The 19,821-nt window shown below is 41.9% G+C and overlaps 2 protein-coding genes across 2 annotated transcripts in view; one reads left to right on the forward strand and one right to left on the reverse strand.

Moving 5' to 3' along the window:
* Positions 1 to 1,730: 1,730 nt before the first annotated feature.
* On the reverse strand, positions 1,731 to 7,501 carry LOC118422504 (cytosol aminopeptidase-like). The gene is made up of 5 exons (XM_035830127.1): positions 7,254 to 7,501; positions 6,482 to 6,647; positions 4,853 to 5,652; positions 4,015 to 4,207; positions 1,731 to 2,917 (listed from the first exon to the last, which is right to left on the reverse strand). Exons 1-5 carry the CDS (start codon positions 7,495 to 7,497, stop codon positions 2,725 to 2,727), a joined length of 1,596 nt encoding a protein of 531 aa, XP_035686020.1. The 5' UTR covers positions 7,498 to 7,501; the 3' UTR covers positions 1,731 to 2,724.
* A 280-nt stretch (positions 7,502 to 7,781) lies between these two features.
* Positions 7,782 to 19,821, forward strand: part of LOC118422506 (peptidase M20 domain-containing protein 2-like) — a 12,774-nt gene continuing 734 nt past the window's right edge. Inside the window, exons 1-5 of the mRNA XM_035830130.1 lie at positions 7,782 to 8,180; positions 9,473 to 9,621; positions 10,169 to 10,311; positions 17,136 to 17,290; positions 18,753 to 19,002. Coding sequence (XP_035686023.1) covers positions 7,815 to 8,180; positions 9,473 to 9,621; positions 10,169 to 10,311; positions 17,136 to 17,290; positions 18,753 to 19,002 — 1,063 coding nt within the window. The 5' untranslated portion in view covers positions 7,782 to 7,814. The remainder of the gene's footprint in view (positions 8,181 to 9,472; positions 9,622 to 10,168; positions 10,312 to 17,135; positions 17,291 to 18,752; positions 19,003 to 19,821) is intronic.

Here is a 19,821-nt window from a genome sequence, read left to right on the forward strand (position 1 = left end):
CATACTTTGCTATTTCAACATTTTACAATATTGATATAATTATCTTTTACCCTGGCTACATGAATGCACTGTTCCTGAAGAAGACTGTTCCTGATCGATAGGTCCCATGTTCTCACGGCTTCTTCTTTCAACATAAGTTCTAGAGGCACCTGGTTTTGTAAATTGATTTATCACAATACTGTAGCAATGAGTATGAACAGTTTATTATCATCAGAAGATCACAGTTATCAAAAACACATTGGAGATGTTATCTAGACATTTTTCAAGGCCATTTTGAGGAAAGAGTTCTTGTGATAAACACAATTGATTACAATGAACAAACACGTGTACATTAGAGTCGATTGCATATTACCGAGAGGGTGTTTCTTGCCTTTTGTTCTAACATTTTGGAAATCTTTGTAACAATCTAACTGTGATAAGTAACTGTTTAGAACTATTTATAACACGTTATAAATATTTCTATAGTATTCAAACATGTTAGAAACATTTCTAACATCAAATACATTATTTCTGTTAGTTTCTAAACTGTTCCAACATAGATGCATCATTTGTCATCACATGTTCGAACATGGAAACAATATGATGAAATTGGGTCAGTGGGCTGGGAAGAGGGCAATTCACACATCCCTGCCAAGTGCAGGAAATTATGTCTGTCTGCCACCTTCTCACAAAAGACTCACCAGTGTTTACTAAAGAAAAATCTAAAAATACAAGACCCAAACAAAGGACCAAGCTTAGCAGCTTTGTTTATGGGGTCAATAAAAGTTTTTATGGAGGGAAAAAATGACACAAAATGTTGGAACATGTTGGAACAATAACAAAAACACATAGATGTTTGAAAATTGTTCTAAATAAAGAGATAATTATATCATTACTTTCCCAAATGTTCCAACAAATATAAAAAGGTTCAAACATGTTTAAACTTTCATTTTGAAATGTTTGAACAATTTCGAACTTTAGTGACTGAAATGTTCTTTTACTCAAAATAGTTCAAACTTATTACATATATTATTTCAAAGCCATCTCGGTGACTTGGAATTGACTCTAGTATTATAATAATGGTCTTGAAAAACTGAGTGTATTGGGACCCTTGCTCAGGAAAAAAATCTGTATGTAACTGAAAACCTTAAGAAAACACGCAAACAAACTTGTTTATAATGGACTTTTGGAATTACTGTAAGTATGTAAATCATTCTAAATGTTTGAGGTAATCACTCCATCCGGAATTTGCAGAAATTGTATGTTGATCGTATTATCATATCTATAATTGCACAGAAATTTATGGTACTTTCCTATATATAAGTGAAACAATTAGGTTTGTATAGTGAAGAAGTGAATAAAGATTTTCCCCTTCATGTAATGACTTGAATTTCAACAATCATTGCCTTGTGTGTGTGTGTGTGATGTATCTAAAAATGCCTGGATAGGTTGTTTTCATTCTGATGTTGGTAGGTCTAGGTGAGATCTCAAAATGATTAGACCCCACACAAACCCCGTCTTAGGCTTTGGTCACATTTCCAAACTGGGGCCTGGCCGAGATGTTCTAAGAATTGATTTATGAATCTTATTTTGACATTTTGATGTCTTTTATATCATACTTTTTGCTGCCCAGCCGAGCCCCGTTTTCGAAATGTGACCTAAGCCTTAGTGGCGTTCTGTGGCACTGTAGGAGAACTTACATTAGAAGATAATTGACTTCTGGATAATAGCAAAGGTTCTACAAAGGATCATGACATTAAGATGATTATCTTTGTCACCAAACCTTCTTTATTGTCATTGTAAAAAGTACAAACTTAAGGGAAATGTTCCTTAATATACCAATTTGCTGTAATATGGGTTACATGAGGTATAATTACTTTCCCCATTTACTTTATTCATATTTATGGGTCTCTTGGAAATATGAACAAGAACACAGATTACCATAAAATAGCAAAACAATGAAGAAACATTACCAGAATAGCTTAATACATGGTTATCTTGGTCCAGACATCTAGCTGCAATACGGATCATTTTGGTCCTCTCTCCATGTGCGTTGGTATCTATAACATTTAGGATATTTTAAATCTAGGACATTAGACATACCATTCTTGTTATAGAATAATCAAGAACCGTACTTCCTCACACAGTAATGCCGACAACCTTTGTGAAAATTTCCCATTGATGTAGAAACTACTAAAACCAGCCAAATCAAACTGAGAAACTTTTTAAGCACCAAATTGCTTAATTGTTTTACTGATCCCAGTAACTAAGCGTTACAAATTTCCTATCAATCTAATTCCCTATCATTTGTTTTTGGACTCCGTAATTATCATAACTTAGTATTACACATTCTTGCAAACAGCACCTTACTAATTCTTAGGCCACTAACCAACCTATCTGAAACAACCACTCCTCCTCAACAACAACTTTGCTCAGTCTATTGAGTGGTTACTGAGACAAGGCTTGACTGCTTAAAAAAACTGCCACTTAATCGACCTGCTCCTTCTGTGTATACAGTGTCATAAGTCATGCTTGCCTCTTACTACAAAATAAACTACCGAGTGAGAGAGTCAGGTCATTAACTCCATGAAATTCATTTCTTCAAAACCCACCAATTAAATCTATTCCTCACTGATCCTTCAGTGTATACAGTGTCATAAGGCATGGTTAGTTCCTATAACTACAAAATAAAACAATGAGTGAGCGAAGCAAGTCAATGTTATTCACTACTTAACCCTTAGTCACTCAAATCCATTTTTGACTGGCCAGTTTTGCTGTGAACTCCACCAGAGTCCTGACAGGTCTTCCAGCCATGCCTTTGTTCAGGTATGGCACTTCATCCTTGTTTGCCATCACGCCTGCAATATCCATGTGGGCCCAATGGGGGCACTGCACAAACTGGCGCAGGAAGGCTGCAGCTGTGCAGGCTCCGGCTTGTCTGTGGGAGGAAATTTTGAAACATCAGTCAGTAGGTCAATGAAGGTTGGATATCCAGGTGATAAGATATGTCAAAAAGCAGTTACTGTTACTCATGCAACAGGATATGATTTTGAAAATGGTCAGAAGTTTCAGATAACATCCATTATCTTATTATCAGTGACACTGAAGGGAGCTTGTTGGACAGCAGTTACATCCTAGTTATGAATTGATATGCAAGAAGGGTAGGAAGACCAGTCAGTTGGTAGGCCTTAGCAAGTACATTCTATGGATACAGCACCACACACATTGATTTTTTGCCCGATTAAAAAAAAATTGTAACCCTTAGGTAATGGTCAACAACCCCAAATTTTACCGTACTTAACAAATTAACTCATAATGTTAACTAACTTAAATTGTGTATGTAGTAAGGAAAGGTAGCAATTACATTGCAGATTGTTACACAATTGACTTTGTCAGGAAGAAAATTCACTTTTGTTCAGCAATGCAAACACTTTATCACCACAAGCTTTCGGTGATGTGTTACAAGGATGGCCACCACTAACTTATGTGTATAAAACATAGTATGGAAGAGGCAATGACTTATACGGTGCTTTACAAGTTGGCCTAGAAACCTGGCAGCTTGGATATTTTTTAAAGGATAGAATTGGATAATAACTTTGTAGAGTACACGGTTATTCAGTGATGTCTTCAACTACATATACTGTAAAATATATCTCTGAAGGCTTAAAAAGTCCAGATGACAAAGGACCACTAGGTGATACTCTAAGAGTAACAAATGAAAGTATTTTAAAAGAAAGTAACAGAAAACCCTACGTTTTTAGAAAATGCTGAATTGAGACACCTTTTCCCTAACTTTTATGAAACCAGTACAGGTTTTGCCATCACAAATCTGTATTTACCACAGTGATTACAGGTTTTGCTATCGCAAACCTGTAATTGTTTGACTGTTTATATTTGCTGGAACAACTTAAAAGGCTGATGGCACCGTCAGTTCTAAGCTCTGATTGGTTCAATGTTTTTTTTTTTTTTTTTAAAATAACACTAACAAGGCTCTTATTTATCTATTTTTTCTACTTTTGATACAACAGTATTTACCTTCCATGTTTGCCCACATTGTTGAGATCTGCCAGCTGGCTGTGTGTCACCTGTGAGGTGTAGTGGTTGAACAGTGGCATCCTCCACAGCCGGTCACCTGTACCCACACCTGCATCGTGTAGAAGGTTCCACAGGACCCTGCTGTTACTGAACACACCTGTGGCAGCTGAACCGAGGGCTACGTCTATTGCACCTGGGAAATTCAACAAGAATAAAAAAATCATTGGTTTTAACAGCTGGTCACATGTGCTGACACCTGCATCCTGCAGCTGATTCTATAGACCCCAGCTGTTACTGAACACACCTGCTGCAGCTGAAATAAGGGCTACTAGTACATGTATTGCACCTGGGAAATGAAACAAGAAAAGTTAAGTTTAGCTGTACAAAGCTTTTCACCTGTGCTGGCACCTGCGTTACACAGCAGATTTCACACCCACCACTTAACTGAGGGCTTTGGCTATGGCACCTGGAAAATGAAACAGATAAATCAAATTTAAGATTAGTGCCATTGCTATTTCTTAAACATTACTATTTGGACTACACTAATATGGAAAAGAATTTCCCTGACGAATGTGACATTACTCTAACCTGTTCTGAGTTACTTTACACGGGCAAACACATGTACTATTATATATATTACTACATGTCTATTAGTTATTACAGAATGCCATTGAGCATATACTACTACTAATGGTATCTACCAGTAGTACTAGTAGTGTGATACATTTCTTTGTATGTTTGTTTGTTTGTTTTTAGTACTTACCATTTGTACTGCTGACAAGCCACATGTATTTTATACCAAGTGACACAGAAAGCAGTACAGATTTATCCCACCCACCTGTGAGAGTAGCGAGGTCGATGACGGCTCGTGGGTTGAAGGAATGAGCGTAGCACAGGGCATCCGCCAAGATCAGCCGCCCCTCCGCGTCCGTGTTGTCCACCTGGATGGTCTTCCCGTTCATGGCCGTCACCACGTCTCCCGGACGCGTGGCCTTCCCACTCGGCATGTTCTCGCACAGCGGGATTAACCCCACCACGTTGATTGGCAGCTTCAGCGATGCGATGCCGGCGATCGCGCCGGAAACAGTCGCGGCTCCTCCCATGTCCGCTCTCATTTGGTCCATCCCCGCTGGCGGCTTTAGCGAGATTCCTCCGGAGTCGAACGTGATCCCCTTCCCGACAAACACCAGCGGTTTCTCTGAACTGTCAGGGTTACCACTGTACTTCACCTCCACAAAGACAGGGGGCTCTTCTGATCCATTAGCCACACTGAGGAAGGCTCTCATCTTCATAGACTCTGCCCAAGCTCTGTCTCTTGCCTCAAACTGGATGTTACCAATGGACCCGAATCTTTCTCCAGTAATGCTGGCAAATGTGGTAGGTGTCAGATGGCTTGCAGGCATTTCCATCAGTTGTCTTGCAAAGTTCTGTCCATCCGCTAGGAGGCGCCCTTTAGACCACCCTTGGGGGCTTCCTGAGTCTTTGAGAAGTTCAGTCTGGACCGGTTTCTTCCTCTTGTCTTCTGCCTTGAGGTCTTCGTAAACAAACAAGCCTAGAGCTGCACCTTCTGCTGCCGCTTCTGCATCTGAGCAACCATCGATTTCAATGGTGGACGTACCCAGTATGTCTCTCAGCTGCCTGCAATCATCCATTGGAAAAAATAAATTAATATCATGGCTTGTAATGTTACTAAAAATATTGTAATTGCAGAAATACTAAAAACTTCAGCTGTCAAAACAGATTTCATGCTGTTCTAAAAGAAACTGAGAAAATATTAAAAGGTTCTTACTCTTAGGTCACTTAGTGTAGTCTCAAAGTTGACCAGAGAAAATAAATGAAATATTGAAAATTGTAATGTGTATATATAGAATACAAAACTGTGTAATCCATATCACCCAAGGTAGCAACACAACCCTGGGTAGGATCTCCCGAAGGCCGAAGGGTAGTCCACCCTAAGGCGAGCAGGGACCAAGGGCGAGATGTAATACACTGTGCTGTGTTTTATTTATGTCATACCTTATACCCCCAAACATTTTGATGCGAAATGCACCAGAAGTTGAGAAAATTTGGTGTCTACAATGAAAAATTGTCACAGGAACATCTGCTTCTGAGTCCAGTACTTAGTATCTGAATTTCAAACAGCAGCGCACACGGTCGCCGTGCATGAAAATCTTTCTATGGAAGCCTGTGTGATAACAGTAGAAGCCCAAAGCTACCACCTGGTCCGGAACATCCAAGTTGAATGTTATCCCAGCTGAGGTATGACACAAAAAACAGAAAACACCGGTTTTGCTGTTTTCTACTCAAGGTGACACAGATTATAAAACAACTAACTGTTATGTACACAAAATAAATTTGGAGCGTTGCAGATGAAAAAACCAAACACTTACAAAGAAAATAAAATGAACTCAATGGTCATTTTAAAACAACGCATGTAAGCACTAAGAATCAATAGAATTTTCCTCACCTAACTCCACTTGCAGCTGCAGCTCTGAGGTTCTCCTTTCCCTCATGCAGACCCTCCAGTTCATTGACCCCTACCCCCTGTGCACCCAGCCCCACCACAGCTACAGCATTGTAGGTCTTGTCTAACCCATAGAACACTCTGGACTTCCCTTTCTTTATCGTTGGACCTGCATCGAGAAAAACAGCAATAACATTCATTATCACATTTGAGTAACAGTGTAGTCATGAGAGTCAGCATAAGGTACACACTGACATTTATTTTTAAGAAGCAGTCTTCTTTCTTTCTTTCGTTTTGAGGATACCAACTTCAACTGGCTGAGGACCTTTTTAGCCTATACTAGTACTCATTTTTCACTCTAGTGAAGTGAGGAAAGCCGTGTAAAGTACCTTTCCCAAGGGCACAAGATCAGTGACACGGCGGGGTTTGAACTCAGGACCTTCAGAGCCTGAGTCAAATGTGCTGCCGTTTGCGCCACGCGGTCCCACGTGGTCTTGCGCACAATACACACAGCATACAAATTTTGCTTTGTGTCTCTTTTGGGTATGCAGGCATACGCACAGTACAGCACAGTATGCGTGGCACAAAATTGAGATGTGTTCATATTATGCCTATGACTGCATATTGTGCCTTTGGGATATACACACACACACTCACACAGACACACACACACACACAAACAAACACACACACACACACACACACACACACACTCACACACGTTAAGAAATCCGCAAAAAAATTCGCGACGAAAAAGCATAACCTTTTTACTCACCCGCCAAACGAATATACTCCTCCAGTTTGCCACCGGTCTGCTGGTTATACAAGTCCGCCCCTGGGGTCAACCTCACCCCCTCTCCCTTCTCGTACACCCCCAGGACCAGGCCTCTCTTCGAAGTTGTAGAACTACAATATCTTACAGGAATGCTAACATTACTACGGACCTGGAGTCGAGGAAAAGGGCATTTTGATGGAAAAATCTCGACCGAAACGCGAGCTATCCTCATGTGCGCCGCCATCTTGGTCTGTGACTTTTCACCTTGGACTACACCAAAAGGATTAGGGGGAATTTATCTAAATTAAAGGTAGTAAAGACATCGTTTAGGCAATAGTAAAAGAAATATAGTAATGTTATAATTGACAAAAATATAATCAACAATTTATCATGACTAATTTGTTATCAAATCGATTTATTTTCTTTATATAGATCTATTTTTATGTAACGCCCCTTTTCTACTAATGGCACGGCCAAAAGGTGACAGGAGAAAGTTCAAGTAAACTGAAATTCCCAAGGCCACCTTTCTGGCGTCGTTTTGGTCTGGCAGTACCGTCTGAGATGTCTGTTGACGATCTCAAGACAAGATCCATCGCAGCGGTCCAGGCCTGCGCCTCGGATCTCTACGATCTGAGCCAGGAGATCTGGAAGAATCCCGAACTCGCCTTCAAGGAGCACCACGCTCACAAAGTCTTGACAGACTTCTTGGAGAAACAAGGGTTCCGTGTGGACAGACACTACAAGTTGGAGACGGCGTTCCGGGCGGTGTATGGGAAGGAGGGAGGGCTGCACGTGTGTGTGATCTGTGAGTATGACGCCCTGCCTGGGATCGGACACGGCTGCGGACACAACTTGATCGCAGAAGTGGGCGTGGCAGCCGGGATCGCGATCAAGGCGGCGATCCAGGATCTCAAACAGCCGGTTAAGGTAAAGATCGTGATTTATATTCTTCAAAACTTTTCTGATTTTTTATGGTCTTAAATGTCAGTTTACTCTTAACTCTACTCAAATTATGATTTGTTGTATATGTTTGCTGTTTGTGAATTTTTGGGGAACTGCAATATATACTTCACAATACTATAATAAATGCATGTCATCCTATTGGAAAGTGGAAGGAAAAAATGTGTGATTTTTTTCAAGAATAAAAACTTAAAACCATAAATAAGTACCCTAAAATGTTCTGTCAACTGTTATCAAACTGCAAGTACTTGTTCCCCCAATGATTTACTAGTAGAGGTCAAGGGACTAGGTGAGGTGAAGGTGACTTTGCAAGAACTGCTATCATTATAAACAGCTAGTTTGCAAATAGACCCCCCTAATCAAAACCCTTGGATTTGTCCTGTAGGCTCAAGACTGATATAATATCTAGTGTATTTGCAGTCAGTAGGTACCCAGTGTGTTGATTAATGTATAATGAGCTATCTGGCAATGCCTCATACACATAACATAGAGGTGCAAAACCCATATGAGCTTTATGTTATTTTCTTCAACCAATTCGAGTATAGGGTCTACTGCAATCCAAAAATGACGAAAATTGCCAAGATGTCACATAAAATCCCAACAAGAAAGGATTTCCTTTGATGTAAAGCATGATGTCTTTAACTGCGCTCTCACCTTGGGGTCTAGCTTCAGATGCTAACTCTTGCGTCTTGCCTCTTGTGTGACTACCAAGAGGCATATCTCCAAGCAGATGTATAGTGTGGAAGATTGTTAACCTTTCTGTGACCTAGAAAAGCATTGGTTTTCTCCAAGCAGAGGTTTGGGTTGGGACGCTAGTACCAAAACCTATGCTTAGAGAATAAACCATGGTGCACAGGTTTTTTTAAGAACAGTAGAATGGAATAGCCCCGAGCCTCACTTTATCCCAAGATAGTGTTTTTGTTTGTTCGAACCTTTATCTATTCACGATAAGCTCAAATTGGCCTGCAGACTGCTTTTCATTGAGGTCATGAGGGAGGTAAGGGTCAGATGAAATATAGAGATACAGATATACATCGAGTCCTAATAAATCTATCAACATATAATGATATATCACTACATATACATGGTACGAAGCATGAGTAGCGCAAAAGCTCAGCGTTCATAGTCCGTGTCCATTTGTTTTGGTCATTTCTTTTACTTCAACAGAATCTTGAAGCAGGTCAGATTTAAGGCTGTACATGTGTCTTGTTGTTCCAGACATTGTGTCCACGGTATAATTGTATCATGTTCCATCTCAGTTGACAGTGATGGGTACCCCAGCAGAGGAGTGGGGAGGTGGCAAGAACTTCCTCATCCAAGATGGCTGCTTCAAGGACGTAGACTTCGCCATGATGGCGCATCCCTTCACGTTCAACGTTTCCCGCTGGCGTTGTCTGGCTATCATAACGTGAGTTCTAACCCTAGTGCAGTTGAGCATACTATTAGAAATTCAAGTTGGCATAAGGATTCCAGTGGTTAGCAGCCCTGCTTTTTTTAACCAAAAGCCGTGAGTTTGATACCAGCTTTGTCGTCACCCGACTTGCATGCCTTTGGGAATATTTGTAGTTCTAAGGACATGGTGCACTGTTCATTGTGCATACCAAAAAGAGCTTGAACCTGTCTGATCTCGACAATCTTGTGGTATATTGCCCACAATGTGGTATATTTTCTTTCTACATAATACCAGACAGAAAAAACAACTACATTATCAATTTGCAATAGAACAAAAATTCCTCAAATAAAGAGTTGTAAGAATGTTACTTCCAATGTCCAAGCTTTTGCATAGCATGTTGGAACCTTCAATAGTAAGGACTCTGTGTTAGATAATACACTAGTTCGAATGTTATAAAAGAATTTAGCAATATTTTTTAAGCTATTTTTTTTTTGGCATTTCAAATATGATGGGAAGAAGTACTGTTTGCACCTGATGTATACAATGACTTTTGTGTCTGCAGTCTTGAGGTGACTTACAAGGGCGCGGCCTCTCATCCTGCATACCACACATGGGAGGGGACCAACGCCCTGGACGCAGCCGTCCTGTGTTATAGTAACATCTCTGTACTCAGGCAGCAGATGAGACCCTACCATCAGGTGCACGGTAGGTCTTCTCTGTTCCAGTAACATCTCTGTACTCAGGCAGCAGATGAGACCCCACCATCAGGTGCACGGTAAGTCTTCTGTGTTCCAGTAACATCTCTGTACTCAGACAGCAGATGAGACCCCACCATCAGGTGCACGGTAGGTCTTCTCTGTTCCAGTAACATCTCTGTACTCAGGCAGCAGATGAGACCCTACCATCAGGTGCACGGTAGGTCTTCTCTGTTCCAGTAACATCTCTGTACTCAGGCAGCAGATGAGACCCCACCATCAGGTGCACGGTAAGTCTTCTGTGTTCCAGTAACATCTTTGTACTCAGACAGCAGATGAGACCCCACCATCAGGTGCACGGTAAGTCTTCTGTGTTTCAGTAACATCTCTGTACTCAGACAGCAGATGAGACCCCACCATCAGGTGCACGGTAGGTCTTCTGTGTTATAGTAACATCTCTGTACTCAGGCAGCAGATGAGACCCCACCATCAGGTGCACAGTAGGTCTTCTGTGTTCCAGTAACATCTCTGTACTCAGACAGCAGATGAGACCCCACCATCAGGTGCACGGTAGGTCTTCTGTGTTATAGTAACATCTCTGTACTCAGGCAGCAGATGAGACCCCACCATCAGGTGCACGGTAGGTCTTCTGTGTTACTGTAAATGTATTTAAGTTCGCGGGGATTTAATTTCGCGGTAGCGGGAAAAAGGACTTTTCGCGGTGGATTTAAGTTCGCGGTAACACCATAGACTGCAATCTAATATCATAATAGAAAAATTTTCGCGGTGGTTTTAAATTCGCTGTGAAGTGGTCACCGCAAAAACCGCAAACATTAATCCACCGCGAACATTTCTGCATTTACAGTATAGTAACATCTCTGTACTCAAACATCTGATGAGACCCCACCATCAGGTGCACGGTAGGTCTTCTGTGTTATAGTAACATCTCTGTACTCAGGCAGCAGATGAGACCCCACCATCAGGTGCACGGTAGGTCTTCTCTGTTCCAGTAACATCTCTGTACTCAGGCAGCAGATGAGACCCCACCATCAGGTGCACGGTAGGTCTTCTCTGTTCCAGTAACATCTCTGTACTCAGGCAGCAGATGAGACCCCACCATTAGGTGCACGGTAGGTCTTCTCTGTTCCAGTAACATCTCTGTACTCAGGCAGCAGATGAGACCCCACCATCAGGTGCACGGTAGGTCTTCTCTGTTCCAGTAACATCTCTGTACTCAGGCAGCAGATGAGACCCCACCATCAGGTGCACGGTAGGTCTTCTCTGTTCAAGTAACATCTCTGTACTCAGACAGCAGATGAGACCCCATCACCAAGTGCACGGTAAGTCTTCTTTGTTCCAGTAACATCTCTGTACTCAAACAGCAGATGAGACAGAGACCCCATCACCAAGTGCACGGTAGGTCTTCTGTGTTCCAGTAACATCTCTGTACTCAGGTAGAAGATGAGACCTCACCATCAGGTGCATCGTAAATCTTCTCTGTTCCAGTAACATCTCTGTACTAGTACTGAAACAGCTGATGAGACCCCATCACCCGGTGCATGAAAGGTCCTCTGTGGTCAGGTAACATCACTGTACTCAGGCAGCAGATGAGACCCCACCATCAGGTGCACAGTAGGTTTTCTCTGTTCCAGTAACATCTCTGTACTCAGACAGCTGATGAGACTTCACCATCAGGTGCACGGTAGGTGTCCTATGTTATAATAACATCTCTGTACTCAGACAGCTGATGAGACTTCACCATCAGGTGCACGATAATTCTTCTCTGTTCCAGTAACATCTCTGTACTCAAACAACTGATATGAGACCCCACCATCAGGTGGATGATAAGTCTATTCCAGTAACATCTCTGTACTCAGACAGCTCATGAGACCCCTCCATCAGGTGCACTGTAGGTCTTTTCTGTTCCACACTGCATGAAAAGTTGAGTATACGGGGTAGAAACTCCTGGGCATGCACCCAGAAACTCGAAATGTTCGGACATTCACGGTACGTATCGAACCGGACATGATGCCTGTCCGGGCAACTGGCACACCCGAGGATGCACGGAAACGAACCACTTTGTGTCCGGTACGTGTCTATGACCCGCGCTTGACCGCGCATTTAGCAGTAATACTTCTCTATATGCCCGGACACCCGAGACGTGTGCCGCGCCGCACGGATGCCCTTTGCATAAATTAACGGGCAATTATCACCTAATTATCTACCTCGACTAGAGCCCATTCATTACACCCTTTGTCATTAAAAACAGTGTTGTTTTACAACCCCTGCCGACCTAGGATTTAACCCCCCCTCCCCTTCCCATGTACCCTGTGTAAGTTTCCTTTATTCCTTCAAAATGTGAATTAACTTTTTTAAAAACTATTTTGGACTGCTCCTGGTGGGCTCCGTCGCTCTTTTCGCTTTCAAATATATGTCGGTCTGCTGCCATAGGTCACTATAGCTAGCATCCAATTCTTCACTATTTTCATAAGCAGTCGCCCAACTAACTGTATAGTCGCTTCCAATTTGATGACATAAACTCCTGTGGACCTCTCGATTTCTGCATTCCTGCTCTCACAAATTCTGTTGTCCCAGCGGTCTTCTAGTTCTACACAAACCGATGCTAGTCAGGAGCACGGGCTTGTAAAGTTCGCATAACAGTAGTATTCAGTCCATCGTGAAACGGCAGCAGCTAGCCCTTCTCGCGTTCGACGTAGTGACAAAGACCTTCCTTGCTGAAACTCAAACCACACAAAAAAACAGCTGGGCTCTTCGGTGCAACAATTGTTACCCTTCTAAACAGAACTAGGTCCCATGGCGTTGGTAGTTGAATGCAATTCCACAGCAAGATGGTGTCTGGTCTTGACGTAGAGTATTTCCAAGCTCTCATTGTTCACTGGGCATGGGGCCGTCTGGCGTGCATACAAATATTTTGCTATTGGGATAGGACCTGGGTAAAAGCACTACCTTACAGAAATAAGGTCATCTCCGAATGAAAGATGGGCTTGAAAGATTTGAAAATCGCAACACGTGTGCTGATTGGTCTACCCAACTGCTATGTGGAATACAATTGGCTTCGTTTTATGCGTATTTGCATATAGACAGACAAAGTAATTGTCGGAAAGTCTATTGTAGCTGAATTTATTTTTTTGTCACATGGTCGCAATTCACAGACTGTCAAACAATACAATCAGTCAAACAATACCTATACACGGTACTAGGTGGCAAAGTGCAGCTGTAATTGTTTAGGTTTCAGACATCAGTTTGATAATAAACGTAACGTTTTTACTCTATCCTACAAGATTAGTGAACTATAACCTCCATGGTGCAACTAGAATCATCACAAAGCACATGCATAGTTATTAACTTCCCTGCCAGAAAAAAATGACATTTGTTTGTCGTACAATGCTTCCATACATACATGTATTACGTTCATGCATATCCTAACAAAGAACACATTCAATTATCTACCCTACGCGTGTGTGTTTTCTGTTTATATAAATGGGTTGGCGGAAACTGCTGCCCGGTCGGTCGACGGAAACCGCTGCCCGGTCCGGTCCGGAGGTTGGTTTGGGCGGTTTCGAGTGTACCAAATGTAAACAACATGGCTTGCTGTCGCAACAGTGATTTAGGTGCATTTATCGTGTAGGCTGACCCTACGTTGAACAGTAGCACTAATATCGTAAACATTACCGTAATTACCGTAATAACGGCATAATTTCGATCTTATACACGCTTACGGTAAACACCAGATTTCAGTGATGCCAGCTCATTAACGCTTATAAGGTCGATAATGAGCCGCGTGTCCTCACCGCAAGAACTGATTAGCGCCTTGATTTTTTTTTGAAAATGTTATCCCCAACACTAGTTTTATATTTATTTACTCTGAAATAAGAAAACTGTAGGTTGGATTGATTGGATTGTGTAATTCATCGGAGGTTTTCGACATTCCATGCGGCGCGCATTAGGTCGTTGACCCCGAAATACGCAGCATGTGTAGACATGTGGATACGTGTGAGGGGCTTCTAATAGGTGACAGTAGTAAACTTTATTATTACTTGCTCTTCGGAATGGCTTTAGACAAATAAGATGTGGGCATTGTATGAGTCATTCATGTTGAAGTTTAATTGCTAATTAAAATATTTTCTTGAGCCGACCATGGCCACGTTGTTTATCACTGTATCGTGTTATTTGGGCTCTAGCCGCTCTGCCGATCTGAGACTGGATGGGATTATTCTGACTTTCTGTTCTTTGCCCACAAACACATTTGTTAAATCCTTGGTTAAATCTGTATTATCTAGTTTCTTCATTTCCGACATGTGAGAAAATAGTATCGTGATCAATCAAAGAATTGCAGTTTCAGGCTGTTTGATTAATAATTAATTATGTCTAATATTCCGTCTACACGGCACTGAAAAGATGAATATTCTTAATATTACCGACCGCTCTCCACGTGATAGTGCCCCGTAAATACGGCCGTAATTACGATCGGATTTACAGCATGTACACGATTACCCTCGTCGTAATTTAGATACAGAATACTACCGGCTGTTTTCCAACCAAAACCCGGCCAAAATTTCGACACGGTTTTGTATACGTTTATTCTAAGATGAGTGTATGTTTAATATTGAGATTGCAATGCTTTCTGCTGCAAGGAGGCGCAGCTGCTCTAGATACCTTACTTTGCTGTATGCAATACTGTACTCGAAACCCCCAAAACCAACCTCCGGACCTGACCGGGCAGGGGTTTCCGCCGACCGACCGGGCAGCCGTTTCCGCCAACCCAGTATAAACCAAGGGGACCTAACCTTAGGCTCCTTTTAATCTCCTTTGTGTATCTTGAAAATCTTTGTTACATATTAATTGTATGTCTTATTTTCTAGTTCACTAACATGAGCTTGTTGTGTATCGTTATATATTATATTAAATAAACCTATCACAGAAGTTCTTAATATATTGTTTTTCTAAGCTCCATGGGCTTTGATAGAAATTGTTTGTGTTTGCAGAAATCCTTCCAACAAATAGAATAATCACCCTGTGTCTGGCCGGATAGCTAGACAATCAGAATGGTCATAACATCAACCCTTACATTTAGTTCAATATGTGTATGCATTTTTCCTTTTTTGGGGGTAGCGGGATTTTTGTAGCCAGTAAGACAGGCGTGTCGCGTACGTATACCGACGCCATGTTTTCAGAACAAAACATTGCAATGCCATGTGTATTGGAGGGAGGGGGTGCGTTCAGGGGAAATAGCAGTTTATTTCTTTCTGAAATACTGTAGCGTGTAGATTTTCATCCATGGGTATCTCAATCCCAAAAGTTGAAAAAACTTGCAAATTTACTGTAAGATGCTACTGCCGTATCGGACATTATTCACAGAATTGGAACGTGCGTGTTTAGAACCAGTAACGCGCCTTTTCCCGCACGACCAGTAAATAAGCAAACGGAACAGAATGTTACGAAATAGACATGTTCAACTGTCAAACATTTTGTGGCACTGTAATATCTTATAATTCATGCAGCATGGGCAAACTTTGAAATTTCTAAAGTCATTCTGCGGTACCGTAAGTTGAATATACACACGTTAATATTTTATCAGGATCATAAGCTTTGTTAATGCAAGAAAAAAGATACAGAGATAAATGTTTTTCGTTTCTTTATTCCAGGGATACTTTTATACTGTTTTCCGTACCATTTTCTTTTAAAAAGCATTGATAGCAATTATCACTTGAATACACAATACCCCTTCACTCAACCACTTCTCAAGACACGCAGTGTGCGGGTACCGCAAACTAGCGGACCGATGATGGCCATGGCCGGAAATGATTGGGGATATTCGGCACCGGACACACCGTGGCTCGAAATTTGTTTATACGACCCGGACATGTCAAGTTCCACGGTAGTATAAGAAACCAAAAATTGCCAGAAATTCTTGTTTTCGTGCAGTGCAAACAGCAGATGAGACCCCGCCATCAGGTGCACGGTAGGTGTCCTATGTTATAATAACATCTCTGTACTCAGACAGCAGATGAGACCCCACCATCAGGTGCACGGTAAGTCTTCTCTGTTCCAGTAACATCTCTGTACTCAGGCAACAGATGAGACCCCACCATCAGGTGCATGGTAGGTCTTCTCTGTTCCAGTAACATCTCTGTACTCAGACAGCTGATGAGACCCCACCATCAGGTGCACGATAAGTCTGTTCCAGTAACATCTCTGTACTCAGGCAGCAGATGAGACCCCACCATCAGGTGCACGGTAGGTTTTCTCTGTTCCAGTAACATCTCTGTACTCAGGCAGCAGATGATACCCCACCATCAGGTGCATGGTAGGTTTTCTCTGTTCCAGTAACATCTCTGTACTCAGACAGCTGATGAGACTTCACCATCAGGTGCACGATAAGTCTTCTCTGTTCCAGTAACATCTCTGTACTCAAACAACTGATATGAGACCCCACCATCAGGTGGATGATAAGTCTATTCCAGTAACATCTTTGTACTCAGCAGATGAGACCCCTCCATCAGGTGCACTGTAGGTCTTTTCTGTTCCAGTAACATCGATCTCTGTACTCAGACAACAGATGAGACCCCACCATCAGGTGCACTGTAGGTCTCTACTTGCAGCTGTTTTAGTAGTTTCCGGTGTACTGTAGTAACATTTGTTTTAACAGTGATGTCAAGTTATACATTTTTACTGGATAAGTCTATGAGCCTTATGAGTAACTCTGAGATATAACATAGGTATTGTAATTAGTTTGTGTGTTGTTTGTCTTGGAGTGGCAAGACGTAAGGCAAAATTGGCCAGGTCTGACAGGATACTTGGTTTTTGCTGCAGGTATCATACAAAACGGAGGGACCCATCCTGACATCATCCCCTCCGAGACCAAACTGATGTTTTACCTGCGAGCTCACTCGGAAACTGAGCTGAAGAACCTGGAGAAACGTGTGGTCAGCTGTGTGGAGTCTGCTGCCTTGGCTACAGGATGTCAGGTACCTACTTAGCTTGGCTTTTCTACTGTGTATTTGATACTTGTTTGCACAGTTAGTAGCGTGGGAACCATCTGGATAGTAGTTCACTCGTACGTTAACTTGTGCTATCTATCTGGAGACATGCACATTCAAACTTTTTGGTGGAAAAATCAGTTAATGAGTCAGCGAATTAAGGAATGGGTTCTAGAGCGCTCATTCGATGACAAGAGGCCCTACCGCAAGCAGACAGGAGGGCGTTTTCGGTTTTGAAACGCCTGTTCCAACAATCGCTCGAACCCATTCCTTGGCTCATATGAAGGGACCAATCAGCACCCTCGTTCAAAATTTGGACGATTCCAGACGTTAAGATGGTCAAGGATCCAAGACGGAACAGCAGAGAAGCAATATAAGTGTATAATGAATGTCAGAGCTAGAAGGTCTCATTGATGAGTTTCTTCTTTCCATAGACTTGTATGTTATAATTCGTATTTTTCATGGGCGCGTTCATAATGACGCTACGTAAAATTTTAGCAGATATTTCATTCTATGTTGAGCACATTTACCCTATATCGTGGGAAAAAATTGTCAACGTAAACTATACGTAGGAACTTTTTTTATAGCAATTACAAACGACGATTAGTCAATCCCCACAAAAGGCACTTTTTTCGCTTTGAGTGTACAACCGCACCACTCAGAACCCAGGGCTGTGTACCTCCGACCTAGCGCGCGGCTGCAAAACTTTACCTGCTAATATCTTCAGTTACAAACAAGCTTTCACCAATCTAACTTTTGAGATCAGTTCCGCTGGCTAAAAGGGAATTTCTCACCGCTAAAAACACGCGTCCATGCAGCCGTTTGGCTCGGATCTATTTTAGGGTACCCACTCGCGGAGTAATACATCAATGAGACCAGAAGCGACTGTATATTACATATAAGTATATAATGAATGCCGGAGCAAACTATACTTTCCGGATGGTACCCAGGCTACACAGTTAGGGGATAAATGTACAATAGTGCTTTATTGAAATGCTTCAATGTATGCTTGAAATATAAGCTTGTCTGGTGGACATACAAATCTGGTATTGCTCATCAGTACCGAATATACGTAAGTTACAATATTGTTAATTTTGATATTTTGGAAAGCATAGTAAAGTAAAGTTAAGCATCATAAGCATCATTCTACAGAGTGTATATTACATGAATGATGAATGTATGGAGACTTGCCTACCTGAACCTAGGTCAGCCAGTTCCTATTGGATCTTTGGTTAAGCTGGGGAAGGAGTTTGCCAGCAGAGGAGTTTCCTCTATCGGCTAACTCCTTCCCCAGCTTATGATACTGTCTTATGCCACAGCAAGATCTGCTTGGAGATTAATATAATCAATGTCAAAGTATTTTTCAATATTCCCCACCAGCAATTTCTGGGAAATAGTCAGCCGATTAGATGACTTAGCAGTTAGCTGCAGTTTCTGTTCCAATTGCTAGGTGGAGTACAACTTCAAGAGAGACGCTTCCAAGTACTCCAACCTGATACAGAACAACACCCTGGCCACTCTGTACGAGAGGAACGCAGAGGTCCTCGGGGTGACGAACTGTCCGGACAAGTCCGTAACCGGCGCCATTTCCGGCTCCACGGACATGGGGAACGTCACGCATGTCGTACCTGGTATCCACCCGACATTCGCTCTACCGACAGACGCTTCTATTCACTCACGCCACTTTACTGAGGAAGCTGGTACTGCAGGCGTTTTGTTTTGTCCTTCATAAGGCCACAGCAAGTAAATTTTATGGATGACATCCGCGCGCTCATTAATTTTCGCCAGGTTTCAGAAAAAAAAACAAGAATTTTTTTCTTCTTCAGGGAAGGCCAGATAGACGAAAATGGGTAAAGGTTGTGTTGTAACCTAATCATTGACTGTAGAATTGACACTAGAGACTCTGTAGCATTGACTGTTGTTGCAGAGGTGCAGCTTGATAGATAGTTGTAAAAGTGGCACAACTATGGAAGCTATGAGTGTAGAGGCCAACATGGTTAATGATACCAGTCTACCACACTAGTGTCACTTTAACTACACTGGTGCACTTCTTAAATACAGGAATGAATGCCTTGTTGGCTGTGATACCATATTTTGTCACTTCAAGTCTTGTTACAACGTCTATTTTGAAAATTTTGTTTTTTTTACCCATCTTGTTTTTTTTTCGCCCTATCTCATTATTTTTGCAGTCTGCAGAGGATGTCATCCATAAAATTTACTTGCTGTGGCCTAATTCAAATTCTAGTTGCAAAGGTATTCAGCGCTACATCACCAGTATCCGCGGGGTAGCCTATATCCATTGTTGTTAAAGACTTGGTATTCAGGGATATAGCAAGTCAACGAACGGTGGATTCAAATTGTAATGCACAATGTTTCTTCTCTGATTATTGCAGTTTAAAACCACCACCGTTCCCTAAATAATCCGTTTTCAAAAACAACGTAATACTATATAGGTTACCCCGTGTATAAAGGTGAACTAGCATTAACTATAAGTTAGGCTGTGTAGCTTATCATAGCAA

Source organism: Branchiostoma floridae, chromosome 9 (genome assembly GCF_000003815.2).
Source record: "Branchiostoma floridae strain S238N-H82 chromosome 9, Bfl_VNyyK, whole genome shotgun sequence".
Lineage (NCBI taxonomy): Eukaryota > Metazoa > Chordata > Leptocardii > Amphioxiformes > Branchiostomatidae > Branchiostoma > Branchiostoma floridae.

What these genes read in the sequence shown, in the direction of transcription:
- LOC118422504 (XM_035830127.1), bottom strand. Translation starts at nt 7,497, where the DNA reads ATGGCGGCGCACATGAGGATAGCTCGCGTTTCGGTCGAGATTTTTCCA. An exon ending in CGACCTCGCTACTCTCACAG is followed by an intron (nt 4,208 to 4,852) that starts GTGGGTGGGATA and finishes TGAATTTCCCAG; the next exon opens with GTGCAATAGACGTAGCCCTC. An exon ending in AATGTGGGCAAACATGGAAG is followed by an intron (nt 2,918 to 4,014) that starts GTAAATACTGTT and finishes TTCCTCCCACAG; the next exon opens with ACAAGCCGGAGCCTGCACAG.